A 26,018-nucleotide genomic window follows, 5' to 3' on the forward strand; every position below is an offset into this window, starting at 1 on the left:
TGGTTAAGATTGGAGTATGATGAACCACAATGGGAAAAAACCCTGGGGTTATCATGTTAGCATAACCTTTGATTGTACTGGGAGGCTCTCTCCATTCCGACATGTCGCTACTCCGAAATTGACTTCTTATTGTCGGAGTGGCGACACTCCCATGGGGGTTCGGGTTAGGGTTAGGGTTAGTGTCGGAATGGAGACATGTCGGAAAGGAGACATGTCGGAGTGGAGAGATGCACTTGAGTCGATTGTACTACCCCTACTGTTTAAGTATTCAATCAAAAACAGACTTGATCAGGACTGAAGCAGGAACCTGAAAGTTCTGACACAAGACTAGACAGACAGGTATTTATAATTTCAGGTGGAGTGATGGGATGGACCTTCCTGTGTTCTCGGAGGATGATTCCAAGTCACATACAGTACCCGTGTTCACCCCACCCCCCGGTTCCAACATGTCATCCCAGCAAGAGGTACAAAAGGATGGTTACAATTAGATGCTGTGGATTGTTAAGCATATTAGACCCACAGCAGATTCATTGAACCCGTTTGAGCTATAAATAAGCAGACGTCACAGTACATACACTGTTATTAGATGACAATTCCATATAGAAACGGTCTAGCAAATGTAGTTGTGTCGAGTAAAACGAAAACATTTGTACTATAATAATCCGTTTCCACATTTGGCTTTGTTTTAAAAACCCTTGAATTCTTATGAAATGTAAATTTTGTAAACTTTGTCGCTTGATGGCATTGCTCCTCGGCTAATGTCATACAGTATGACATGACTTGATTTTCCACTGAACATGTCACAAGATACATTGCTCAGTTTATATAAATGATCCAGATCACAATCAACAGTTCTAAATGAAGCTGTAAAAATCACTTCAACCAAATCATACCATTGTTTTTAGTTGTGGGCCTTTAATTTCTCGATCCTTCGAAATGTACAAAAAAAAAAAAGAACAAAAAAGGAAAAAAAAAATGTCATGGTACAAAATAAACAAAACAAAAGCAATTCACCACAACCACCACCACCCCTCCTCGTCCAAAATAAACAGACAAAACATAAAGAGCCATAGATGATTGGAAATTGGTCTCAAACCAAAGTGCTTCAGCCTGAGGTGTAGCAGTAAACAGACCAGGAGCAGTAGACAGAGCAGGGGAAATAATCTCTAACCTTTTCCTCAAAATGGTCCCTCTTCCCCAAAATTTGTTTTACTTGTTTTGTTTTTGTAATCAGGCAGGCCCTGGCCACGAACCCTCAACCTTCCACAGTAATAATCCCAGAGCAGCGAGGACCCAACAGAGGGGAATAGGGGAGGGGGGTCAAGTGCCCGGGTGTTGTGACCCCGCTTTCAGAGCATTCGATAGTTCAATAAGAAACTGGAATATAATTTAGTTCCTTCTCTCTCGCTTTCGGTTCCCCAGATTTCCACAAGAGGGAACGTCAAGTTTTCAGTTGGGGAAGTTTGTCGTTTTATAGCTCCGACTTCTTCTTCTTCTTTGGCTCGTCCTCTGCGGTCACAGGGTTGGTGGCCTCCTTCTTCAGGTAGGAGAGGAAATCGCTGACCTCGCGACCTCCCTGAAATGGAAGGGATAAGGATGGTTTAGTTTAGTCAACAGCTGTACTGCAGCATAATGTGGATGAGGTCCTCAGAAGTTGAAGTTAAGACTAGAGCGCAGCTTCAAAAAATGTTTCCGGCACACTGAATTGTAAACTTAAGGGGTGCAAGTGATGTTTTTGTTAAAATAATACATTTAGGCATTTAGCAGATGCTCTTAATCCAGAGCAGGGGTCAACAACTTTTTGAAATTAAGTGCCATGTTTTTATTTTCTAGATGGGCAGTGTGCCATGTCAACACCCCATCAAAAAATGTGCAGGATCTAATTTGCTGAAAATTAGCTGACATTTAATTGACCACATTTAAAACAATATTTGATTTTAAAATTTCTCTCACACTTCTGCCAGTGTGCCAGTGATCACCCTCACCTGTGCCAATGTTGGCACCCGTGCCTAAGGTTGCCAACCCCTGTTCCAGAGCGACTTACAATAAGCAAGGTGATACATACATCAATAGAATAAGCAAGGTAATACAACAATATATCAATGTAAAAAAAAAAGAAGTAGGTAGACCAAGCAAAAGGTTTATTCTATATTCCAATCCAATCATTCCCATTGTGTTCAGTAACTGCACTCATCTTTCAAGCTCTTTAGTAAACCCAATATTTTTAGTAGGGATACTAGTAGGGGATATTATTCAATCAGGAGAGAGAACCCCACAAAGATTATAGTGTATTCGATTCCTGAGCTAAAATTTTATTTTCTGTTACTAAAGAGCTGTAGATACCCGTTTTACTGAATAAAAACAACTTCATTTTCTATCGAGCTCTCTCTCTCTCTCTCTATATATATATATAGATATATATTCATCAGGATAGAGAGCTATTTAACACATCATTATTTTAGCGAAATAAATATCACCGACACCCTAATCGTGTGTGTGTGTATATCATATCTAGCAATCTGTCCATCCAAACATACATAAAAGACACATTTATTCAGCCATATCTCAAACTGTGTGTGCACCATGCCACCTTGTGGAACACGGATGACATTTCTACTGTTCAATAAGGCTTATGTGATCAACTCATGGAAGACTTGGGCAGGCTTGGCTGAGAGCAGCTGAAGTTCAAATTCTGCTTAAATAGACACCACAATCTCCAGTGCACATTTTCTTAATGTGTCAAGCACCTGGCTAGGATTCTTTGGGGTCATTTACACGGCGACTTTGCAACGAGAATTCCGCAAAATGAAAAGTTAGATATGCCTTCCGCTCAGACGACAACTGCATTTTCGGGGGTTGAAAATGGAACGAAGTAAGACCTGAATTTTGGGTGTAAAAACTGACAGCAGTCTCCCCTCACGTCAACGTGTGAACAGTGGGAAACGCAAGAAAGACGACACATGTGACGTCATGGCTCGCATACAGCCTACTGCAGCCACGTTACCATGGTGACTGGTAAACAAGGAAGTGGCATTGAGTCATAAAAAAGAAGGAAGTGGAATCGTCTATCGTCAAAAACGAAAATAGAAATGCTGATATTTCTTCCAAAAAGCTTCATACCCTATACTTGCTTTGTAAACTTTTTCTCATGCCAATAAAGCTCCTTTGAATTGAATTGTGTCACCACCACTTTAGCGAAATTAAATGGACACTACATCATTTCATGCACTGATGCAGCTTCATATGAATGCTGGATAAAAAATTACAACGCAACGGCAAAGTCCCGGGACCTCTCCGTTTTCTCTACAGAGCGTTGTCGTCTGAAAGGGGCCTTAGACATGTATGTGCTTCCAACTGCTTAGTAGATTCAATTGTTCCATTTTATGAAGCCTCGGTTTGAGACTCACCTCGTATTTCTTTGGACTCAGTTTCTGTCCAGCAGGGGAGAAATAGATTGTGGGGAATCTGTAAAGAAAAGAGACGTGTTATGAGGTTTACAAAGATGAACAGAGAGACCAGCGCCCTCCACTATGATCTATAGAGGCTCCGTTATTAGTTGAGTCGCAAAACAGAATGAACATATAGCGCCTTGCCGCCTTCAAAACCAAAATGAACACAATCCTAAATATAGCTGCTGGCAGAGCCGTGTTTCTGCACGTAACTGACCGAAAGTATTCAAATGAATGACGACAGAATGTCCTCGGAGGGAAATTGCAATACGAAAGCCCTTCAAAATCAAATAACCTATAAATCAGACAGTGTGTACGTGTTAGACCTGGCTATTAGAAAATGGAAAAGCATTTCCATCTCCTATATGTCGTTCATTTACCATTTGTATCTTGTTATTTAGGAACCAGCTGAAATTAGAAATGTTTTACACAAGAATTGTGTGCCCATTTTAGGGACATTTGACAAAAATACACAGCTTGATTTGCTTCCCATTTTTGTACCATCTTCTGTTGATTACATCTCCATTGTGACCAAGGATATGCTTTAGGCGAGTTAAAAATATGTCTTTCATTTCATGTTTTCTTTAACCTCAAACAGGAAACAAAGTGTGAAACGGTTCATTTCCTGTCTTTATAACTTGCATGCAAACAACCATTGCCTGATAATCTCCAAAATAACCCGACTTCACTTAGCTCTACAGTGTTTCCCCTAGAATGAAGCTGCAGCAGCGATGGTGAATATTTTATTTGTTTCCTTAGATGTTTCCTTGCATATTCTAACCAAATGATTACGTTTGATGTAATGTTAAGTAAAATGTATACTCCATTGCTTAGAGCTTTTCTTCAAACATTAATATTTTTAAAATGGCAGGTCTATCATGTAGTCAATACATCCATGTTACGGCTATGATGAATGGTTGCTAACTCACCCTCTGACTTCATACGGGGAAGGCACATCGTTGGCTGTTGCGTCCATCTTGGCAATGACGATGTCGGGATCGTTGGACAGCTGAGGAGTAAAGGGCACAACATTAGTTGGTCTTTAAATCTAATCATCTAGACCGGTGTTTCACAACACTGGGTCAGACCTATTTTTTGGGTCACAGACCAATATTCATGGATCTTTTATATCCCCTTTTTAAAATGTTAAAAATATATTTCAAGTTTTTGTACAGAAATACAAAAAATAAAATCAGACATTAAAAAAGTAAAAAGTAATGGCATATAATGAGCTTGTAGATCTTCCATTTTCACTATTTTCAAAAAATAAATAATAAGGATTAATTCACAATGTATTTGGGGTCCAGGGGAGACACCAGATTTATGTTTTGGTCTTGAGCTGAAAGGTTTAGGAGATAATCTCCCAGTGTTGAACCACTTGAGCATGGCATCAACACTAAGGTTGGGGATTGACACCCACTAGGGCCACCATATTGAAATGACAGCATGTTTCACCCATTTAGCATTAGATAAATTGTAATTTATTATAATATTAAAGAACATAGCTTTAAAATAATATGGTAACCACAAAATTAATTTGAGTCTATATTTCTGCCAGTGTTTGCTAAGGGCCTAAATACTATTCTGTGTTAGTCATTTTTATGGCTTCAGCAAGTTATAACATTTATTTTGTAATTGGTGTAATGTCCTAATCATACCATACACCTTGTAGGAAATAATTGCCAGTGCTCACTGCTTACAATGTATACACAACACACTCATGCTTACAATATATACATTTACCACATACTGTACATGTACAGTACACCCACTCTCTCTTAATCATAGTTTAAGTTGGCGAGTATCCATTGAATGTTTGGATACTCCATTAACAGACTAGTACAGTGTTTCTCAACCACTGTGCCTGGGGACCTTTGGTGTGCCCCTGAGAAGGGTCAAGTGTGCCCCTTGAAACTGCTTGAAAGCCAGTATTGTATTTATCATTTTAAAAATGATTTAAAATAGTGAAAACAGCCGATCTACAAGCACACAACACCTTGTGGTGCGAGTCGTTGTGTGCTTGTAGATCTGCTGTTTTCACTACTGTTGTGCGACAGCCTTGTATGATGAAGCAGGGCTTTACTTTGCGAAGAAACATACAAATTTGAAACTTGGAGATACAAGGTTTCTTCCCGACAGTGATGATATTTACACCCCTGTATTATGTTGGTGTGCCCATGGATTCTTGAGACATGAAAAGTGTGCCCATGCAGAAAGAAGGTTGAGAAACGCTGGACTAGTACATTCAAAGGTTATGCTAAAATAAAAAGCCCCAGGTGCTTGTTTCCACTGAGGTCCATCATGTTACCTTCTCTCCCAATTCTTTGTATTTGGGCTCCAGGCTCTTGCAGTGGCCACACCAGGGGGCGTAGAACTCAATCAAGACATCTTTGCTGTCATCGTTTACGATGGAATCGAAGTTCTCAGCCACCAGAGTCTGGACAAAGGAGAATCAACAAAGCAAAGGAACTTGATTTGGGTTTTTTGGAAATGTTAAGCTTCTTGTTACATGGAAACTTTGAAATCAAGAGAACTTTACAAAAAAGGAAAACGAGTATCTAAAAATCAAGGACAGCTTTGTCTAGAGACGCAGAAGAGGTAAAAAAAAAGAAAAATCATCCAATTTCCATGTCAGTTATACATTAACAATACTGCATTTAACAGACAAGCTTAACTAGAGCGTCTTACAGTGCAACAACAACAACAAAAAAAACTGAATAAGAAATCTTGGAATGAGAGTTCTAAGAGAACAAGTATGTGCTTCAAAGTAAGTAGGATTAGTTAAAGGGTAATCAGACAGAAACCGTTCCTCATCCTCACCTTGACTGGTCCATCGTTGTTCTCTGGGATTGGCTCTGACTTCAGGTATCGTTTCAGATTACCATCAAAATAGTCCTGAAGGAATCGCTCCAGGGCCTTTCCGTCACGACTGAGAAAACAAACAGCAACATTAACTCAGTCGGTGCCATATTTAAAGTGGGATGACCTCTTATATTGCCGGTTCGCCAACAAAGGGTTAAAAAAATAGTGTGCACGCTGGTGCACACATTCGTGCACAGATCATGCACTATGCATGTGCATGCTTTTCACAGCTTTCAAACAAAAAAATCCGCTTGGAAATCCGTTCAGGCATTCAGGAGAAAGGAGCCCTTATGTTTTCTTCAAATGTAAACAAACATGGCTGCCATGTTTGAAAGATGGGGTTGGTATGGGGGTTAAACATGCAATTTCGCGATCGCGATCATGCCTAGTACAATTTTTTTTTTTTTTTTATTATTTAAAAAAAAAGACGTTCAGAAGACGTCTGGCAGGGAGGTCCATAGTGAAAAAGACGTTTTAAAGACGTTTTTATCATAGAAACTTCTTTTTTGGCAGGGTATGAGTTAACCACATGGAACACACTGGAGAGCAAACATATAGCATGTTTAAGTATTTCCTTTTTGTTCATGAACTACTATTTATAGGCTTTCAATTTTAAAGTGCAAAGAGACATTAGTTTTCATTTACATCAAGTGAAGTAGAGCTCTGCCTTGGCTCTGACGCGAGTCCGTTTCTCTCCGGCAAAACCTCTGACGGATGTCTGTTAAGACTCTTAAATGCCTAGCCCCCTATATGGAGTACTGTGCCTAGCTTAGTTATTGCAATGCTCAGCTTAGTGGTTCTCCCTGTGGTCAACCGGAGCCGCTGGAATCTTGCCCCGATCTAGGTGCGAAACCCGATATATATGCGTTCCTCTGATGTCATATTGATGACCTCACTCTGACACGTATGCCGTTCATTCCTGGTTGCCATTGACTCCAGCCCAACAATGGATACTGTCTATGACGGCAGTCCCATATGACATGATGGAATGGACTATCTCCATATATAGTGTTCTCCACATCTCCATGTTAGGCCAAACAGGTTCGCTCCATATCTCCATGTATAGGTCTAAATGCCCAACGTTGAGCTTGGCAACGAAACGTTCTTAACAGCCGCCCCCATATTTACTTAGGAAATATGTTAAGTTCAAAGAACGTTTCTTGGTTCTAGGGCGATGAGACACCCTCGGAAGCTTGTGTGTCAGGTATTGCTCCAGACCTGATGATTTTCATCTGGCCGCCCCGTTACAGCTTATGTGTTGCACTTCCGCTCCATGCTTGATGTTTTCCACCTGGCCGCCCCGTGTTGGATTCAGGGAACATGAAGGTGAATTAGCTGAAGTAGGATTCAAGTTGTTACTGAATATCGTTCTGTCTCTATGACCTCTCAACATGTTGGACTATTAACTCTCCAACTTCTCAACATGTTGGACTGAAGCGTCCTGCCGTCCCATGAAGGGTCTTGCCACCTCATGAAAAGTTTGCCGCCCCTTGAGGGGACTGTCCGGTGTCCCCGAGTCTTGATGTCCGCAACATCTTGCTAAGCTGAGAAGGTCTTTGGTCTTGATCAACACGGTAGACTCCGTCCGTCACTGCCCGTATGCTCAACATCACCTTGCGCTGCCTGCAAAGCCTGCAAAAAGCTCAGATCTTCCTCTCCCAACCAAACTCGATCACATCCTGCTTTCTAGCATAGAGCCTGTATCTCTGGCCAGATGAACGTGGGTGCTTCCTCTATTCGTCATTCTTTTCCCTTGAGGTTTGTCCACTGATTGGATAGTGGATGAATCCTCTAGTCCTCATTCTCTTCCCTTGAGGTCCATCCCATGGTTGGATGGAAATTCATAAGGCTTCCCTCTAGTTATAATGAAACGCCATCAGGTAAAAGTTGACACCCAAACTGTCGATAAGGTCTGGATCTTCTTCTTGTGTATCATCGTCCTTGATGATTGATTGACATCCCTCCACTTCACAACATTTCTTGCCACCTAGGGAGGCTGTCGTCTTCCCCTTGCTGACGTCAGTTTCTGTGTGATCATATATTTTCGATTGTTCTCCATCTTTGACAATTGCTCTCCATCTTTATTCTATCCTCTTCACCAACGGACAATCCTTCTCCATCTTTGTTCCGTCCTTCCTGCCACAGAGTAGGGCCGAAGCGAAGCCCTTTACGCCTGTACTGAGATGCTCTCCGTTGTATCTGTACATTCGCCGCCCCACAGATTTCCTTCTAGGAAATATGTAAAGGTATCCAGGGCACAGCACCTTCAGTGGTGAGTCTAACTATCCAGAGGAGTTTGGTCGTTGATCAACCAATCAGGTCCGTCCACACTCCGTTCCATATCGAGCACAATTGGGTGCACTGCTTTATCAAGTTAATTGCTGGCTGGTGGGTATTGTAACTTCTATGAGCTCTTGGGGTCAGCCTGTGGCTTTGTGTGGCTGAACTGTGGCTCTGTGGAGGCATAGACTTGCCTTCCAGCTTCCTGATCTGTTACACCTGTCCGTGGTCACTTCACCACCCTCAATCGACCCCCCCAGTTGGGGTGTCATCTCCAGCGTATCCAACATCTCTGGCTTCGCCTGCCGCGTCCTCGCCTATCAAGTCTGCAGTGTCCTCGCTGATTGCCTGCAACCCTACATGCAGCATCTGTAGCATAGCCTCCAGCCTCGGCAGTATCGCCTCCAGTGTCAGAAGTATCCCTGCCATCGCCTCCACAACCTGGGGCATTCCTGGTGTCTCAGCCAGAGAACACCTCGTCCTTCCTTCCTGTTTGTCCACCAGACAAGGCCTCATCTTTCTATCCTGTTCGTCCACCAGTCTCTCCACCCAGGTCATCTGCCTGACAATGCCTCTGATGGGCCGCCCCGTCTGGGCCTCCTCATCTTGTCTTGCTGTCCTGGCTGTCCGCCTAACAATGCCTCTGCTGCGGCCGCCCCGTCTGGGCCTCCTGGCCGCCTGCCTGATGTCACTGGCTTAGTCCTGGTGCTGCATCCAGGTTGTTCGCCTGGCGACACAGCTGCTGCTTCATCCCAACATCCAGGCCGCCCTTCTGGCATCTTCCACTCAGCCCCAGTACATCATCCGGGCCGTCCTCCTGATTTGCCAGTCTTTCCCTCATCCTGGTCTCTGTGCCGTCTACCCAATGCTGCCAGTTCTGCCTCATTGCAGCCTCCAGGCTGTCTGTCTGGGGTCGGTCCATGTTTCAAGATGGTCTGTTTCTAGCCTTGCTCTCCCTCCTAGTAGGCCTGCGACATTGTAAATACCTCCTCTCCATGTCCCGATCTCCCTCTGAACGGGATCCCTCACAATTCACATCTCCATTCCTTTGATCCATTATCATTTCTGGTCTAAAGGTAGCTTCTTACAGTCGTCACCGGAAGTCTTATCTCTGATATTTGCTGATCCACCCCACTGGGTCCGAGGCTAGGGTATGGACAGTGTTGGTCCCCATCTCGTCTCCTGTCAACATCCTTGGTGGTAGTGACACTGAGCCTGAGACTGGCATGTGATTGTATCCTCTTTGCCTGTGACACCCAAAGCCATGTCTGATGTCAAGGACAGCCGTGAGCAGCGCCTGCGCCAAACAGCTCTCTTCGGCTGTGAAGCGCCCGCATCCTCTTTGTCCTCGTCCACCAAAATGACATCTTTGGCCCAATCCTCTGCTCAAAGACCAATCCTCTCCCCAAAGACCAATCCTGACCAATCCTCTCCTCCATGACCAATCCTGACCAATCCTGACCAATCCTCTCCTCCATGACCAATCCTGACCAATCCTCTCCTCCATGACCAATCCTGACCAATCCTCTCCTCCATGACCAATCCTGACCAATCCTCTCCTCCATGACCAATCCTGACCAATCCTCTCCTCCATGACCAATCCTGACCAATCCTCTCCTCCATGACCAATCCTGACCAATCCTCTCCTCCATGACCAATCCTGACCAATCCTGACCAATCCTCTCCTCCATGACCAATCCTGACCAATCCTCTCCTCCATGACCAATCCTGACCAATCCTCTCCTCCATGACCAATCCTGACCAATCCTCTCCTCCATGACCAATCCTGACCAATCCTGACCAATCCTCTCCTCCATGACCAATCCTGACCAATCCTCTCCTCCATGACCAATCCTGACCAATCCTCTCCTCCATGACCAATCCTGACCAATCCTGACCAATCCTCTCCTCCATGACCAATCCTGACCAATCCTCTCCTCCATGACCAATCCTGACCAATCCTGACCAATCCTCTCCTCCATGACCAATCCTGACCAATCCTCTCCTCCATGACCAATCCTGACCAATCCTGACCAATCCTCTCCTCCATGGCCAATCCTGACCAATCCTCTCCTCCATGACCAATCCTGACCAATCCTCTCCTCCATGACCAATCCTGACCAATCCTCTCCTCCATGACCAATCCTGACCAATCCTCTCCTCCATGACCAATCCTGACCAATCCTCTCCTCCATGACCAATCCTGACCAATCCTCTCCTCCCTCACGTACTCTACCTTAGCACTCATGGCCACGTCTCAACTTCCTCCTTCCTCCTTCTGTCTTTCTCATCCATCACCGCCTCGACGGTCTTCTCTGCTCCCGAGTCCAGCGACACCTCCATACCCACAACAAGGTTATCCACTGCTGGTTCCATTGTGTCAACTACAGGTACCCCATTCGAGAAGCTAACTGTTGCCGCTGAGGGTCTTGAGCCGCTACTCGGATGCTTACTTCTACTGCGGGCTTCAGGCATTATGTTTCCTCAGATAGCTTTGCATCTCCCTTTCTGACACCATGAAGTAGAGCTCTGCCTTGGCTCTGACGCGAGTCCGTTTCTCTCCGGCAAAACCTCTGACGGATGTCTGTTAAGACTCTTAAATGCCTAGCCCCCTATATGGAGTACTGTGCCTAGCTTAGTTATTGCAATGCTCAGCTTAGTGGTTCTCCCTGTGGTCAACCGGAGCCGCTGGAATCTTGCCCCGATCTAGGTGCGAAACCCGATATATATGCGTTCCTCTGATGTCATATTGATGACCTTACTCTGACACGTATGCCGTTCATTCCTGGTTGCCATTGACTCCAGCCCAACAATGGATACTGTCTATGACGGCAGTCCCATATGACATGATGGAATGGACTATCTCCATATATAGTGTTCTCCACATCTCCATGTTAGGCCAAACAGGTTCGCTCCATATCTCCATGTATAGGTCTAAATGCCCAACGTTGAGCTTGGCAACGAAACGTTCTTAACTCATACCCTGCCAAACCCGAGGAACCCGAGAATTTCGCGATGTCCCTCCCTGCCACGCCCGAGGAACCCGAGAATTTCCGCCATTTTGAAAAAAAAAAAAAAGAAAAAATCAAAAAAAAATTTTTTTCAAAAAATGTTTTGGGACCCCAAAAACGTTAGTAGGCATGATAGCGATCGCGAAATTGCTTGTTTAACCCCCATACAACCCCCATACAACTCAGGTAGCAGACCTCCAAGCTCACAACAGTGTAAAACATAATGGCTGCTATCTCATGAATGCCTGAACGGATTTCCATTCGGATTTTTTTGTTTGAAAGCTGTGAGCAATGTGGACACACGTGGTGCATTATCTAGGCATGGGTGTGCATGATCCGTGCACTATGAATTACATGGAAGTCTATGGAGACGAATGGCAGTTAAAGAGTACGAAGGTATTGTTAAATGGCAGCATATGAGTTAACATCAAGAATGTATTTAACAGGTTAATTTCTTGTGTACAAAATTCATTCAACCCACTTTGTCAAAAAAGAAAATGTCACATTTTTATTATTTCCAAATATTGTTAACATCTTTTATCTGTTAACTTGTTCTGCTGAGAAAACACACTTTTTAAGCACATAAAACCCCTGAAAAGAAACAAAGACCAGACTTGACACAACTAATTCAAAGCAAACGTTTCTCAAGGAGCAATCACATATATTGTCAAGTCTTGCCCAACTACCTGAAGTCAACAGTATAAACTAGAAAGATGCAATTCTAGAAAATTGCAATTGCAAGTGTGGTTGCCCTGACGCGGGAAATCTGCTGGGAAATGTATTCTGTCTTACCATTTGCCCATATATGGAGCTCTCTATCATTCTGTCAGTCCTTGTCCCTATTTGAGCGATGCTAACCATTCCGTCCATGTCCCTTTTATGTCCATATATGGTGATCCCTGATGTCATCAAAATTAAGCCCATATCTTGGAATACCCATAGATAGATATACTGTGTCAGTCTCATGTAGTCTATGACGCCAGTGCCAGACATCTATGATGTCAGTCATCTCCATATTTGGGAAATGTTTAATTTGGGCATTTTCCAGTTCAAGTCAAAGGAGAAAATTAATTCACTAATAAATTAAACAATATAAAAACAACTAGAGATACTGTTCCTACGAAACAGTGTGGGCTCGCTTGTAAAAAAAAACAAGAAACAGTACTTATTTTAAACTCTTGTTTGATGTCATTGTGATGGCAAAAATATACGTCAGAACTCATTATATATTATATAGGATAACTTAGTGTTCTCGCCTTCGGCGAGCCCACAATAACCATCTCTTAGCAAAATGCAGAGGGGGCCCCTGCTTCATCTCTTTCTCAGCTAAGGGGTCCTTGGCCTGAAAACGTTGAAGACCCCTGCAGTAGAACAACATACTAGCCAGGCAGTCATAGGGATGGGATCACTCACGTGAACTCCTCCGTCATGACGTATTTGTCTCCCTTGGCTGTACGGATGCCGACCACAGGCAGCTCTCCTGTGCTTGCATCCAGGCCCAGTTCTGACACGTCGTGGCTGAACAAGTTCTTACTGGCCACGGCAAAGCCCATCGTCTTCCCCTGGTCCAGGAAAGCTTTGCCAACCTTCATCACCCTGTGGGGAGAAAAGTTCATTAGATTCTGAGCAAAGTTTTGCAGTAGAAGTTTACAGACTTTTTTTTCTCGTCCTTTAATCTACTTTTTTTTAGTAGGCATCTACTTTTTTTTAGTAGGCATTTAGTTTTTATATTCAGAGTCACACATTAACAAGAACAAGCTACTAGATCATCAACATTTACCACAAACCAGTACAAGACAGACAGTCCGTGTTCATGTGATCCCAAAAAGATAATCTAAGAGGAAGGTTCCAGTCCCAGAAAACACAAATCCCAATGAGGAACAGAAAACACAAATCCCAATGAGGAACTTATGTTTTAATTTACTAGATCAAACATGTCTGAGGTAAGTGTGTCCTTATTTTTATGTATGTATGTATTGAATGTTTTTTTTTTTTTTTTTTTTGTCATATTTGAGTGATTGCATCGTCTGATTTTATGTCATTGTATTGTACTGTTTGTATATAAAATAAAAAATCAATAAATATATTGATTAAAAGAGAAAGTGTCTGAGGGTTTTGTATTGCGTTTTGAAAGATACTTGAAGAGAATAATATTATAATAATTTCTTAACCCATTGTGCCATAATGACCAACGTGTACGCTTGGGAACTGGTGGTCATTGGCTATACATACTGCCCAATAACAGCTTCCTTGAGGCTGACTAGTCAACTTGTGCACATATATTTTCTACTGCTGTGTAAACATCTCACCAATGTCACAGTTAAAGGCTTTTAAATATCCTCCCAAAATAACTTCAGACTTGCAGTTTCCTACCTGTTCCTCCAGTAGTTGGAACCCTTGGGGTTCTTTTCATAATCCACATCATAGTAGGCCACCAGCAGGTCTTTCCCTTTGAGCTGGTCCTTGTTGTCATCTGTCATGTGGGGGCACATGCCATGGCTGAAGAAGAGTGAGAAAAGCATAAACCAACAGATCTACAAAAGGTAAGCCTATTCACTTGATAACACTGGACACTTCATGGATTCGAGACTTTACAGTCAGATTGAAAAAGGAGTTGCGATTTCTTCGAGTTCACCTCCCGCGTTCCCCCGCCCCCTGTGAAGACACACCCCCACCTTGAGAAGACACACCTCCAATCATACTGTGACAGATACAGTATTCACCTCATGGCTGACATTCCCCATGCTCTACCCTGCAACACTATGAACCAACCAGGCACACAAGCATAAGCACAGACACAGATTTTCTTCCTTTCCATGTATGAATGCGGCCATTCTCACTGGCCGCGCACATGAAGATTTCCACTATGGGCAGAAAACAAGTCTGCTTGTATTCTCATTGAAATGCATTGACCGGACATCCGGCCAGGTTTGGCGAGAAGTTCCAGTCGCATGAAACCTGCGTGCACCGCAAAAACGAGTGAAATGAACGGTCCAAGAACGGTCTATCTAAAAAAAATACACGTGGTCGTGGACATCAGTAGTGGACAAAGAAGCTGATATGAAGTTATTTGATATTGATGTTTAAGTGGAGAGCAGTGTGTGGCATTTCACACAGAAGCAGGAAACAGGAAGTTCTACGCTTGTGGCTTTTACTCATACAGTCACACGAAAACACGATTTTAGATTAATGGTAAATTATCCATTTGTCAAATGTAATTTGCTGGATTATAATTTGTCAAAGCCAAATGACTAAACCGTTTTCCGGGACGAAGAGCATAAACTAGTTGATCATCTTCTATTCTCTCCCACAGACAAGAGTCTTGGCCAGTCTACATTGAGTCATGGTGCATGTTACACATGGGTGTAATATTCCATGGTTGACATAAAAATGTCCTACACTGAAATCAACTCCCAAACAAAACCAGAGGATGAGCATCAAAAAGACCACAAGATTCAGCAGGGTAAAGTACAAACAATACATGGTATTCTTTTGGCCATTTCCACTTTAAATAAGAGAGTAATCTGATGTTAGTGGGCATGTGTTCTCTAGTCCATTAGTTCTAAAGGTGGGGTCCAGGGACCCCCAGGGGTCCTTTATGAAGTTCCAGGTGGTCCCCAGCTAAATGATAGCTAGGAACCAAATGGCCCCTTATGGGTCTGTAACTCAGAATGTGTACAAATGGACCCAAATCCATTTGGTTCCACTCTCAGTAGCCCCATATAGAACCTCACCCTTTGCTGCAGGGTCCCAGAGATAGAAATGCCATTAAATGTGGGTCTGACATGTGGATGTGGATCATGTCAAACTGGGGGTTGGGAATCAATGATAGAGCTGTAAAAAAACAATCTTAGATGGGGTTCCCTGGTGTATCTTTTCAAATGGGGGTCCACATGCTAATAGGTGTCAATTTAGGAGTCCTTGACATGGAAAATGTTTGAGAAGCACTGCTCCAGTCACTAGAGAACACATGCCCATTAACATCTCCAGGATCACTACCACCATTAGAGTCTAGTGGTGTAGGGTTGTAGCTGGAGCAGCAGGAGAAACTCTGCTGCCTAGCAGAGTAGGGTCTCAACTCACATGTTGTCCTGAATGAACTTCTTGACCTTGTTGCTGGTGAACTTCTCCTCGCTGAACGCCACTGTGCTGTCCTCAAACTTGTTGGCGAGACGTGGTGGGCGGAACAGTTTGACTCCCCTGGAACAACAGTCACAGTTAAAAATTCTACTCCACTAAAGAGGAGTGTTCTCAGTCCTGCTCTGTAAACCACCACGAGATTCAAAGACACATAATGTAGCTGTAAAAGTAACCAGATAACCTGTGGGATAAGTAAACCAACTGGCTATGTTCACACATTGAAGACCACACAGTATTTCTCTGAGCCCCCATTCTCTCAAGAGTTGCATTTTGTCTTTAATAGGACTGAAGATTTGGTTAGTGTTCATGTTGTTGCTAATGAACAACAGTTGTGTCAGGCTTTCTCCTAATTATGATCAAATGTACAAGTACCATCTGAGATTGAGCAGAAGGAACCAAAATGGTAGCTTACTCTGCATGTTCCAGGATGAGAGACTCCAGGTTGGTGTGGGCGAAACGGTTAGACTCTCTCAAAGCACTGGCTGCCTTCAGGAACTCAGTCTGGGATGCGCTTCCACTGTCAGCAAAGAAACCTGGGGGAAAGAAAAAGAAATGTACCGCTAATGGATTCCACAACGCACCAACTTATACCTTTGTTTTACCACTGTCATGTGAAATTTATCAATACAATGTAATCCTGTGAGGATGGTAGTGGTGGTGTAGACCAAATTATTATCCAAGTACCGTAGATATTTAGAAATGAACCTATAGATGACAGTTGTTTACATTCCAAAGTCTCTACTAGAGTGGACAGTCTGACCTACCAATGACGTTAGAAAATCGTTAAAAGATATTATGGCTATCAATTTTCTGTAAATAAACTTTATTTGGTAGACAAATTCCCAAATGACCTTGACTCATGTTTCATCTGAGCCAGAACATTTAAACTACAAGCACACGGGGGTGGACCTCTATTTAGAAACATCCCTTTTCAGAAATACCCCCACTGAGGTTAGGGTTTAGGAGTCAATCTTCTGAATAGCAATGTTTCTGAATAGAGATGTGTAACCCACACACATAGCCTCCATTCTTAAAAATAAATAGACATACCAATAACACTGGCATCGAAGTTTGCAATGTACTTCTCAAAATCTGCTTCAGTCTTGAGTTCCACTGAAGATGGGCCAGCCTGCTTCTTAAGGTGGCTGACAATACCATCTGAGATAGGGTGCGGATGGGTAGGATGTGAAAAAGAAACAGATACCAGGTTAAGGGGAGGAAGACTAGAGATCAGAAGTAAAACAGATAAAGAAGTCCTGATTATTACCAGACAGAGGTAGTGTGGTATATCCAGATGTGAAGACAACCTAATGGTCTTCTTTTAGACTAGAGGCTTTGATCTGAAAATATATTTACAACCAAATACCTGCAGTTCTGGGGCCATCATAGGCACCAGAGTCCTCCCCATCCCTGAAGATCTTGAGAGTGGGGTAGCCGCTAACTCCATATTTGCTGCAGACATTGTTGCTGGATGTACAGTCAACCTAAGGACAAACAAAATGCACTCCTGTTAATTTCACTCCATTCCTTTTACATAATTAAGCTGATGCCAATAATGGCACTATCAGGCTGGCTGCTTCACCTGCTTATCGTGATTGTTGTAAACTTCATAATTCTCCTCAATAATAATGTAAAAAGCATCTTGTGCTAAAGTCTGACAATGGATGCTGCTAAAGTGAGAGTATGGATGGTTCTATAACTTAACTTTATCATTGTGTGCTATCCAACAGCTGAGTGAGCTGGCAGGAGTTCAATGTCTTTGCTCAAAAGCACGGCGACAGGATTCATGGCTAGTATATATTAAACCGTGACTGTCCTGCTTTACAACACAGGTACTTGTAAACTAACTGCCATATGTATTGCCCCTGTTCAAGACATATTCTTGTACATGTATGAAGCGGTTATGGTTTATCTAAGGAAGGGAAGGGGTGTTGAGGTTCAAATGAGAGTAAGTGTTTGATGAGAGTTTGAGTAGAGGATTTGAATCGAAACTATGAATGTGTCAAAGAGAGTGATGCAATACCTTGGCCAATGAGACGATGCCTTTCAGCCTTGTGGCGGCCGTCTCATACTCTGGTGCTAGTCGTTTACAATGGCCACACCTGATGAAAGAGGCAGAGGTAATATGTAGAGACTATTAGAGAGGAAATATCAGTATCCATCCAACAAAAGCACTGTGCTTGGTTTTGTTTTTGTTGGAAATCTATTCAGGCATTGACTGTGGTGGGAAGGGGGGCTGGGGGAGGGTGGAGCAGTGACTTAGCTATGTGGAATCTGATCTCTGCACTAAGTATCAAATGGATTAGGACAATGGAGTCACTCAAGTTGGACCAAGTTTTAAGAAAAGCAAGATAATACTTTTTTTCTTTTTTTAAGTACAAGGATAAATATTCAACTCATTCGTGCAGTGAACCTGTATGAAGATCAGACATTTGATGTAAAGCTCAAATCAATCTCAGTTATCATCAGAGGAGCCTGTTCAATCAAGTTCGGCTGCACTGTGGAGACATGTAACTCTTAACAGTGAACCAATCGGAGGAGGCCACCAAAATGCCCCTGGCCAATCAGGACGTTACAACAGTGTAAGGCACCGCCCCCAACTTCCTTAGTAACCTCCGGGCCCGTTCTCACGAGACTTCACAGCTGACCTGAATCAGATTGAGTAGTTATAGTTACACTAATATTGAAACTTACACACTTTCTATTTCTGAAACTATTGAATAATCCCTGCGTTGTCAAACTGCCACTTTAAAAAAAAAAAAAAAACAACCCCACCACAGCCCCATCATCAACCCGTCTCCTCAGCACTAACTGTTAACATGCTAAATCACTAGCCTCAGTCTAGTACACCCTAACAAACTATTGCTGGAGGCCTCTAACAAAATCCAGGATACAAAATATGCAGTTAAAAGCCATTGTACACCTCTCAGTGGATACAACGGACAACGTTAGTCAACTGTAACAACTAAAAGACGAGCACACTGCTTCATTGCAGAGTGCAGAGATACAGCATCCGACACGGTAAGTATTAAACCTTAGTTACATATCCACATAGCCAGGTCATATTCACGTCAAGCAAAGCACGCCAACTTCCTAGTGAGCGGTGGTTATGGATATATAGACTCTTAACTTCATATAAACCTTAACTGAACTCACCAAGGAGCGAAGAACTCCACCAGGATGAGATCATGATCTCCGATCCTGCTGTCAAAATCATCATCGGTGAGATCCAGCACGTCGCTGGCCAGTGTGAACCCGGCGAGAAGAGCGAAAAGCAGCCACTTCAACATTTTCACTCAGCTCTCGGTGCTGGTGTGGAACGAAAAGAAAAACACAGCTAATTGCAAAAACGGTGTCGGCTCTGCAGCCCTTTAATGGAGGAGATGGAGGCCAACGTTGACTTGTAAAGGCCAGAAACAGGAGGAGGACGCACCGCTGGTGGCTAAAGAAAGAAAGAGAAAGGCTGGATGGAGGCGGCGGGGAGGATGTTCACTACACCACACTGTGGCATCTCACCATTGGAGTTTGAAGCGCGTCATCCTTCCTTGGTCGCCCAATGAGAGGCGGGCAACTCACGGCTTCCTGGCTCCAGGGCCAATCACCGTGCAGGGGAGATTAAATGGGCGTAACGGTAGCTAGATACACGGTGGAAACGGAAGCCGTACTTATTGCGTTTTTAATCATTCAGAGATAATAATAAGGTTTTTTTGCGGCTTTTGTGCTAACAATTTTCAACGTGGCGTCCCTATTTTGGACAAGTCAATGTAGGCGATATTTTTTTTTTTGCGGTGCTCCTGGAACAAGAGCTCCTACATCTGGCTTTGTCCGGTCGGAGCCCAATGGGAAAACACATTAAAAAATGTAGATGCTTAAAGCTGAACTGACATCAAAAAATGCAGAGAATGTTAGAGAGGCAGGGGCTGAAATTTAGTAAAAGGGCCTAGCTTTTGGTGAAAATATCGAAAATAGCAGACCTCCAAGCTCACAGCATGTCGCACTGAGAGACTCGTTGTGAGCTTGGAGGTCGGCTATTTTTGGTAACTTGATCCACACTGAACTAACTTTTGAATGCTGCCTTCAGGTATGGCATGGAAAGACGGCATTTGCATTTTTTTCACCTTATTAAAAACTGCATTCATGGTCTTGAGAGTGCACTTTTTACAGACGGATAAAAGGGCAGGGACTCAAGCCCCCTTTGATGTCTATGTGTGCACATGCCTGCACACATTGTATCTCCAGCCAGCGCCACTGCAGTTGGCCTACATCCTGGCACAAACAGCTCAAAGTTTGTTGTCCGTCCGAAAACCCGGGGGGAAAACGTGTTAAAAAATGTCCGCCATAAAGTTTGTTTTACACCCATTGGCCAAGCTTTGCAGGACGTGTTGTGATTGGCGAGTGGGACGCTTGATGAAATTAACTCATATAGGCTACTGTAAATAACACCCCTCACTTCACACTAGGTAAAAGTAAAAAAGTATCCAGGCTCTGTCCGGGCTCTGAAGCCTGGCCTAAATCTGGCCTACTTTCTGACACAAATGGCTCAAAGTTTGTTCTCACATCACGTATGTCCCGCCTCATCCCAAATTAGAAAAATAAATACATCAGGCCTAGATATGACCTACATCCTTTCACAAACAGTTTGTTGTCCAGTCTAAAACTGGGGGGGGGGGCATGTTCCAAAATGTCAGGGCTCAAAGTTTCCGTTGACCAAGTATTGCAGGACGTGTTGTGTTATTAGTGGGACACTTGATGAAAATAACTCCTGGCACCCCTCACCTCACAATAGGTGTAAAAAACGTCCAATCTCGAGAAATGTCCGGGCAAGATAGGCTCTGAAACCTGGCTCATTATCTGGCCTATACATTCTGAAACAAATGGCTCAATGTTTGTTGTACGTCCAATCACGATTGAGGATAGCAATTTCATCACAATGACATCTCAACATAAATAGCTCCACTCAGTTCACACTAGGTGTGATTTTTCTTTTTTCATTTGAAACATTTTTGAGAGCAGATCTACAAGCTCAACACATATGTGAAGCTTGTGACTGAGCTTGTAGATTGCTGCAACACAACTGTACGATGAATTATAAAATATGGCTTAATGTGAGTTAGGACTGGCCTTGATAAAAGACTGTATGACAGGTGACCGTCTTGATCCAAGGCTATGCAGAGTGCCTATATAGTATACAATGAGAGATTGAGTTATTTCTGTTTTGGTGCAGTGGTTTTCAAACATTTTCATGTCAAGGATCCTTTTCATGTCGGCAGCCGCTTGTAACTGGTAAAAACAAACCTAGCACAGCCTTACCCTCCCCCTGTCCCTTCTATTGTAAATAGCCTACCTACTGTATAATTTTTTTGCACTGTTATTTTGTTTTTTATTTCTGACAATATTGCATAGTACTGTGTTCTATCCATCTGTCATTCAATGTTATATGAGATACATAAAGGTTTCCTGTGCAAAAAAAAGCCGAAAAGCTTACTAGGATCTCCTTTTAGTTGACCTTGTACGAGTGAAATGTACTGTCATGAAACTGTACCTTTTCCTATGCAAACTTCTAATAAAGTCTTCATTCAATCAAAACAGGCACCGGCCTGTCTTGGGGCCATGCCCAGCTTCCATTTGCTTCTTTTACTACGACTGCAGCTCTCTTATTCTCTCTTCCATTTCTATTTGGGTGGGAAAATCAGGGAAGACACGTTTTTTGGGTGTCCGAAACTGCTGGTCCAACTGCATTGCCACTTGGCACAGTCGGCAGTGCACACCGTGGATCATAACAGGGCAAGTTTGAGGTGTTCTATCTATCTGTCTGTCATTCGATGTTATATGAGTTTAAAAAAGGTACTCAACTGAAACAAGCCTTTTCGTTGACCTTGAAACTGTACCTTTTCCTATGCAAACTTCTAATAAAGTTTTCAATCAATTAGTCTAACTAGCCCTTACCCGTTCAAAGATATGAGCTCCGAAATGATGTGCAGTGTGTGGGTTATGGGGTGTGCACTGTGCACACAGTATATGAGGGATGGAAAGTAACTTTAACTGGTGCTTGCATGATAATATGTAGGAGCATCAATGTAAGAAATACCTGTTTCGTTTAATGGCTATAGAGATACTGTGTACCGATCTGCTTGATTTTTGGACAACATCTGTAACAGGGCCAGACAACCGCCCACCCGCCTGCACACACACACACACACACACACACACACACACACACACACACACACACACACACACACACACACACACACACACACACACACACACACAGCTGGTTAAACATGTTGCCTCATGCTAGATGCAGAATAGATATGCCTCATGCTAGATGCAGAATAGATATAGATACACCATAAAAATGCTAATATACAGCATATGATTTGTGAAAGTGACAAACGGGCTTCACAGTTATGTCAGGTGTGTTCATATGCTAATGGTGATGCGATTTCAGATCAATTGCTCCAGCCACTGAGGAGAAACGCTGTGACAGACAGACAGACACTCACTCAGACAGACACTCACTCAGACAGACAGACATTCGCAAAATTATATGTTTGATGACGCCGTCGTTGACCCTGGTTTGAAAAGATTTTGTGCCGGTGACCCGAGATGATTTGTCAAGACCTTTTCAAAAATAGCAGCTCTAAATACTCGATAAACATAATCACAGTACCGTAGCTTACATATACCCCATATACGGTAAATATATATGCTCAGTACATGTAGCCTACAGACTCTGTTAAATATTCATTACAGAGCATACAGTACTTCTTTGACAAACATAATCCCAGTGACAGTACACATACTCTGACAATCACTGTAGCCCACTGGCAAACACACTGAAAATCAGTTGCCAGAGGCAGCACAGCAGTTAGGATAGGTGCAATTCTGGGAAGATTGGTCATGACCAATCCTCAAATCCATAATATTGTCCAATTAGAAAAGGTCACAGAAAAAAAAAAAACATTCAACTCAATGTACTTTTGGGATTTTGGGGTTACGAAACAATAAAGCTGGAAAACTATAGTGTGGTTTCCCTATAGGCAACCACACTCATAAGAATACACACGGTAACCATTTCAGATAGTGTCCTTACAGACACATTGTTACTAATTGCTAACTTTTTCAGTTCTCAACTTTTTCAGGCTGTGAAAGAATCACATTTAAACAGGGGACCCCCCACCCTAATAAGCATTTGGAATGTATGAGTTGAGGCCTTTTGACTCGGTTCCACAGATAAATATTGTGAAAATAGCCAATAAGCTCACAATGCCTCGCATTGTGAGCTCATAGATCTACAATTCTCACACATTTTGCCTATTTCTTAATTTATTTGACAATTTGGCCAATGTTTGACCAGTTTTTAAAGTATAGTTTGTTGGGCTACTCTTGAAGCAGTAATGGTCTTTGTCCTTTCATCCTTCTTAGGTATTAAAAGGGCCTTAAAAGTCCTTAAATTGTGTCACATCACTGTCAACTGGGGATCCCACTAAAATCATGTGGGGACCCCCCTGGGTGTCCCGACCCACAGGTTGAGAACCACTGCTGTAGAGGGCCATCAGAGTTGTCAGTCCAGTCCAGTCGCTTGTTCAGGTGGTACACTCCGAGTCCCAGGAACTTGTAGTTGTCCAAAACCCCTGTAAACAGATATAGGGCAAGGCTTCCCAGGCTTCCCGCCACCCATATTACTCAGAAAGAGTTGCCGGATGATTTCACCCAACTAAGTCCAGTAATGAAATGGCAGAGGTTGGGCAAAATTGTATTATTTAGTTTTTCAACTGATTCTGACAGGAAATTAGGTCAGAATCAGTTGAAAAACTAAATAATACAATTTTGTCCAACCTGAGAGGATTTTTTTAACTTTAATTACCGGACTGATGTGATGCTGGTGAACGCTTATAATCTCATGCTCTTGCAGTAGTCTACAACCATTTACTTAACACGTTTACCCCATGCTCCCTCATGCAACTGACGATGGCGGTATTGTTGGAGAACATGTGTCATGTTTTTGAGTTGAAGCGGAATTCGGAGGCGTAAAGTAGTTGTGCCTGTTGGCCTTGAGTTAGGTATGTGCATTTTATTTTATCTTACTTCAAACCTTGTCCTTTCATCCACCCAGATACTCCTCACCTCTCGTTCTACACATTTTCAACCTCTCCCTGATTTTACACCACTCTTATCTATGGTAAAAATACCCTCACAAATGTGTCTGTACATACAATATACCATATGCATGGTGTTTGTGTGTGTCTTTATCTGCCTCCTCAGACACATGCATTTGTCTGTAAAATGTCCTTAAAGGACAACTTTGTTTTTTTTACAAGGTTTCATATTTTAGATTGTAATTAGAAAAAAGAAAAGATGTGTGTTAAAATGTTTTCAGTTACTGCTTTAACTCATCTTTTCTTTTCTCCAATGACTAGGCCTATCTAAAATATGAACCCTTGTTGTAAAAAAACAAAGTTGTCCTTTAATTGCTACATGGACTATAAAAAACAAGCTATAAGCTCCTATGATCAGTTAGTAGTCATCCAGATAAGATTCACATACAACAGTCAGCCATGTGAGTCATCTTGATTAAAAACCTCTCAGAGAGAGAGAGGTAGATACGTTTTTAATTAAGTTAAAATTCCTATGTTTGTTTGTATGCATGTAACATCCATCCACCCTGCTTGCTACCTTGACAACATGCTTTCAGGAGGATTGTGTACTACTATAGCATCTCATCTTTGTGACGACCACTGGTAGGAGGCCTGAATGATTGAAAGGGCATCTTACATACTGTGTCTGTGTTGTCTATGAAGGCCAGATCATAAATAAAGATATTTCATGTTGTATATTAAACCCAAGTTAAATAAAGATATTTCATGTTGTATATTAAACCCAAGTTAAAGATAGAGGTTAATGTACAATACAAGTCTGTTTTATTGTCTGGTACATCCCGCTGAAAACATAAATTCACAAATAGATGAAAGTTTGTGCATATCTGCAGTCTAAAGGGCATATCTGTTATTGGACTCACTTATGCCCTCTCCTGGTCCAAGATTGAATCCTGACAAAACATTCTTACCTGCCCCTTCTTTTGTACAGTCAGTGAAACATACAATACACCAGCGTTTCCCTTTAAAAGTTTCATTCTTGGCTTTATATAAAATAAAGTCTACAGAAAATGATTAGTTGCGACCGAAGGTCGCAGTTTAGTATGTAAAACGGCACATCATGTCTCCGTCCGTCCGTCCAGACATGTACACTTTTTTACGGTCTATGGGTTTGCCACTCTGACATCACGCTCTGAGATCACTGTGATGTCTACACTAACAGAATCCCTTTTATGCCCATATACAGTATGGAGATCCCTTATGCCATCAATATTAAGCCCTAACAGGACTTCATATGGAAATGCCCTTATACGGAAGCCACATCAGCCACATACCACACTAACAGAAACCATATGGCCAAGAAAGATGGCCAAGACGGCCCATATCTGTGTGGTTCTACAGACAGGGATCTCCATGTAGGGGCATGGATTGTATGTATGATGTCAGATGTCATAGGTCGGACTTTCACATAACGAATAAATGAGTAAGCATGTTTGGGCTCTCACAGCATATCTCCATATACAGTACATGGATCTCCATGTATGGGTACCAGGGGTCTCCATATATGGGTAACTGGTCCGATATACATCACTGGCCAAATGGCAAAGACATGGCTTCTCGCCCTGAGGCGTCTTACTAGTATTGAAAAATATGCATACATTTTCTGTCTTTCAGGAGACGAACGCGGAACCTTCCAGGATGTGATACAATAGTCTATCCTTTTGTTGACAGATGTCAACACTGTTTACACAGGAACTGGTCAACTGAGTACACTCTCTTTTTGCACCAATATGCTTCACATTAACCCAGTTGCATGCGGTGTTCCAGGTAACACATTACATAAGCATTATGTAATATTACTGTCATGAGTAATATACTATTAAGTTTACAATATATTATTATCAAGTAAGCATTACTTTCAGTATGTATGTGCACTCGTGACAATATAGTTTCTCTACCATTCACTATTTAGACTACTGAGTTATTTAATATAATAAGAGATCTTGTCAAGAGAGAAATTGCTAATCCACTGAGCTCTGCCCACCTGCGTTTGTTGATAGACTGAATAGTAAGCTACCATATATGGTAGCGGGGAAATCTAGAAAATTAGAGCATATGGTATAATAATTCCCGTTCATTCATCATTGATCAAAATGTCCAACTTAAATCCATCATTT

General features: G+C 42.5%; 1 protein-coding gene across 1 annotated transcript; it reads right to left on the reverse strand.

Annotated features, from left to right (window-relative positions):
• Nucleotides 1–895: 895 nt before the first annotated feature.
• On the reverse strand, nt 896–19,212 carry pdia3 (protein disulfide isomerase family A, member 3). The gene is made up of 13 exons (XM_080736431.1): nt 18,899–19,212; nt 17,766–17,844; nt 17,109–17,226; nt 16,793–16,900; nt 16,155–16,275; nt 15,686–15,802; nt 13,976–14,101; nt 13,016–13,198; nt 6,270–6,378; nt 5,758–5,886; nt 4,379–4,458; nt 3,408–3,465; nt 896–1,576 (listed from the first exon to the last, which is right to left on the reverse strand). Exons 1-13 carry the CDS (start codon nt 19,030–19,032, stop codon nt 1,472–1,474), a joined length of 1,467 nt encoding a protein of 488 aa, XP_080592557.1. The 5' UTR covers nt 19,033–19,212; the 3' UTR covers nt 896–1,471.
• Between the last annotated feature and the right edge of the window lie 6,806 nt (nt 19,213–26,018).

This window comes from Nannobrachium achirus (genome assembly GCF_963921795.1).
Source record: "Nannobrachium achirus genome assembly, chromosome: 11".
In the NCBI taxonomy this organism is placed as follows: Eukaryota; Metazoa; Chordata; class Actinopteri; order Myctophiformes; family Myctophidae; genus Nannobrachium; species Nannobrachium achirus.

Bases quoted from the DNA above. Each gene is read 5' to 3' on its own strand.
- pdia3 (XM_080736431.1), bottom strand. From the start codon at position 19,032: ATGTTGAAGTGGCTGCTTTTCGCTCTTCTCGCCGGGTTCACACTGGCC. The intron at 16,901-17,108 runs GTATTTGGTTGT...ACCCTATCTCAG, and splicing joins TGATGGCCCCAGAACTGCAG to ATGGTATTGTCAGCCACCTT. The intron at 16,276-16,792 runs GTATGTCTATTT...TCTTTCCCCCAG, and splicing joins CTTCGATGCCAGTGTTATTG to GTTTCTTTGCTGACAGTGGA.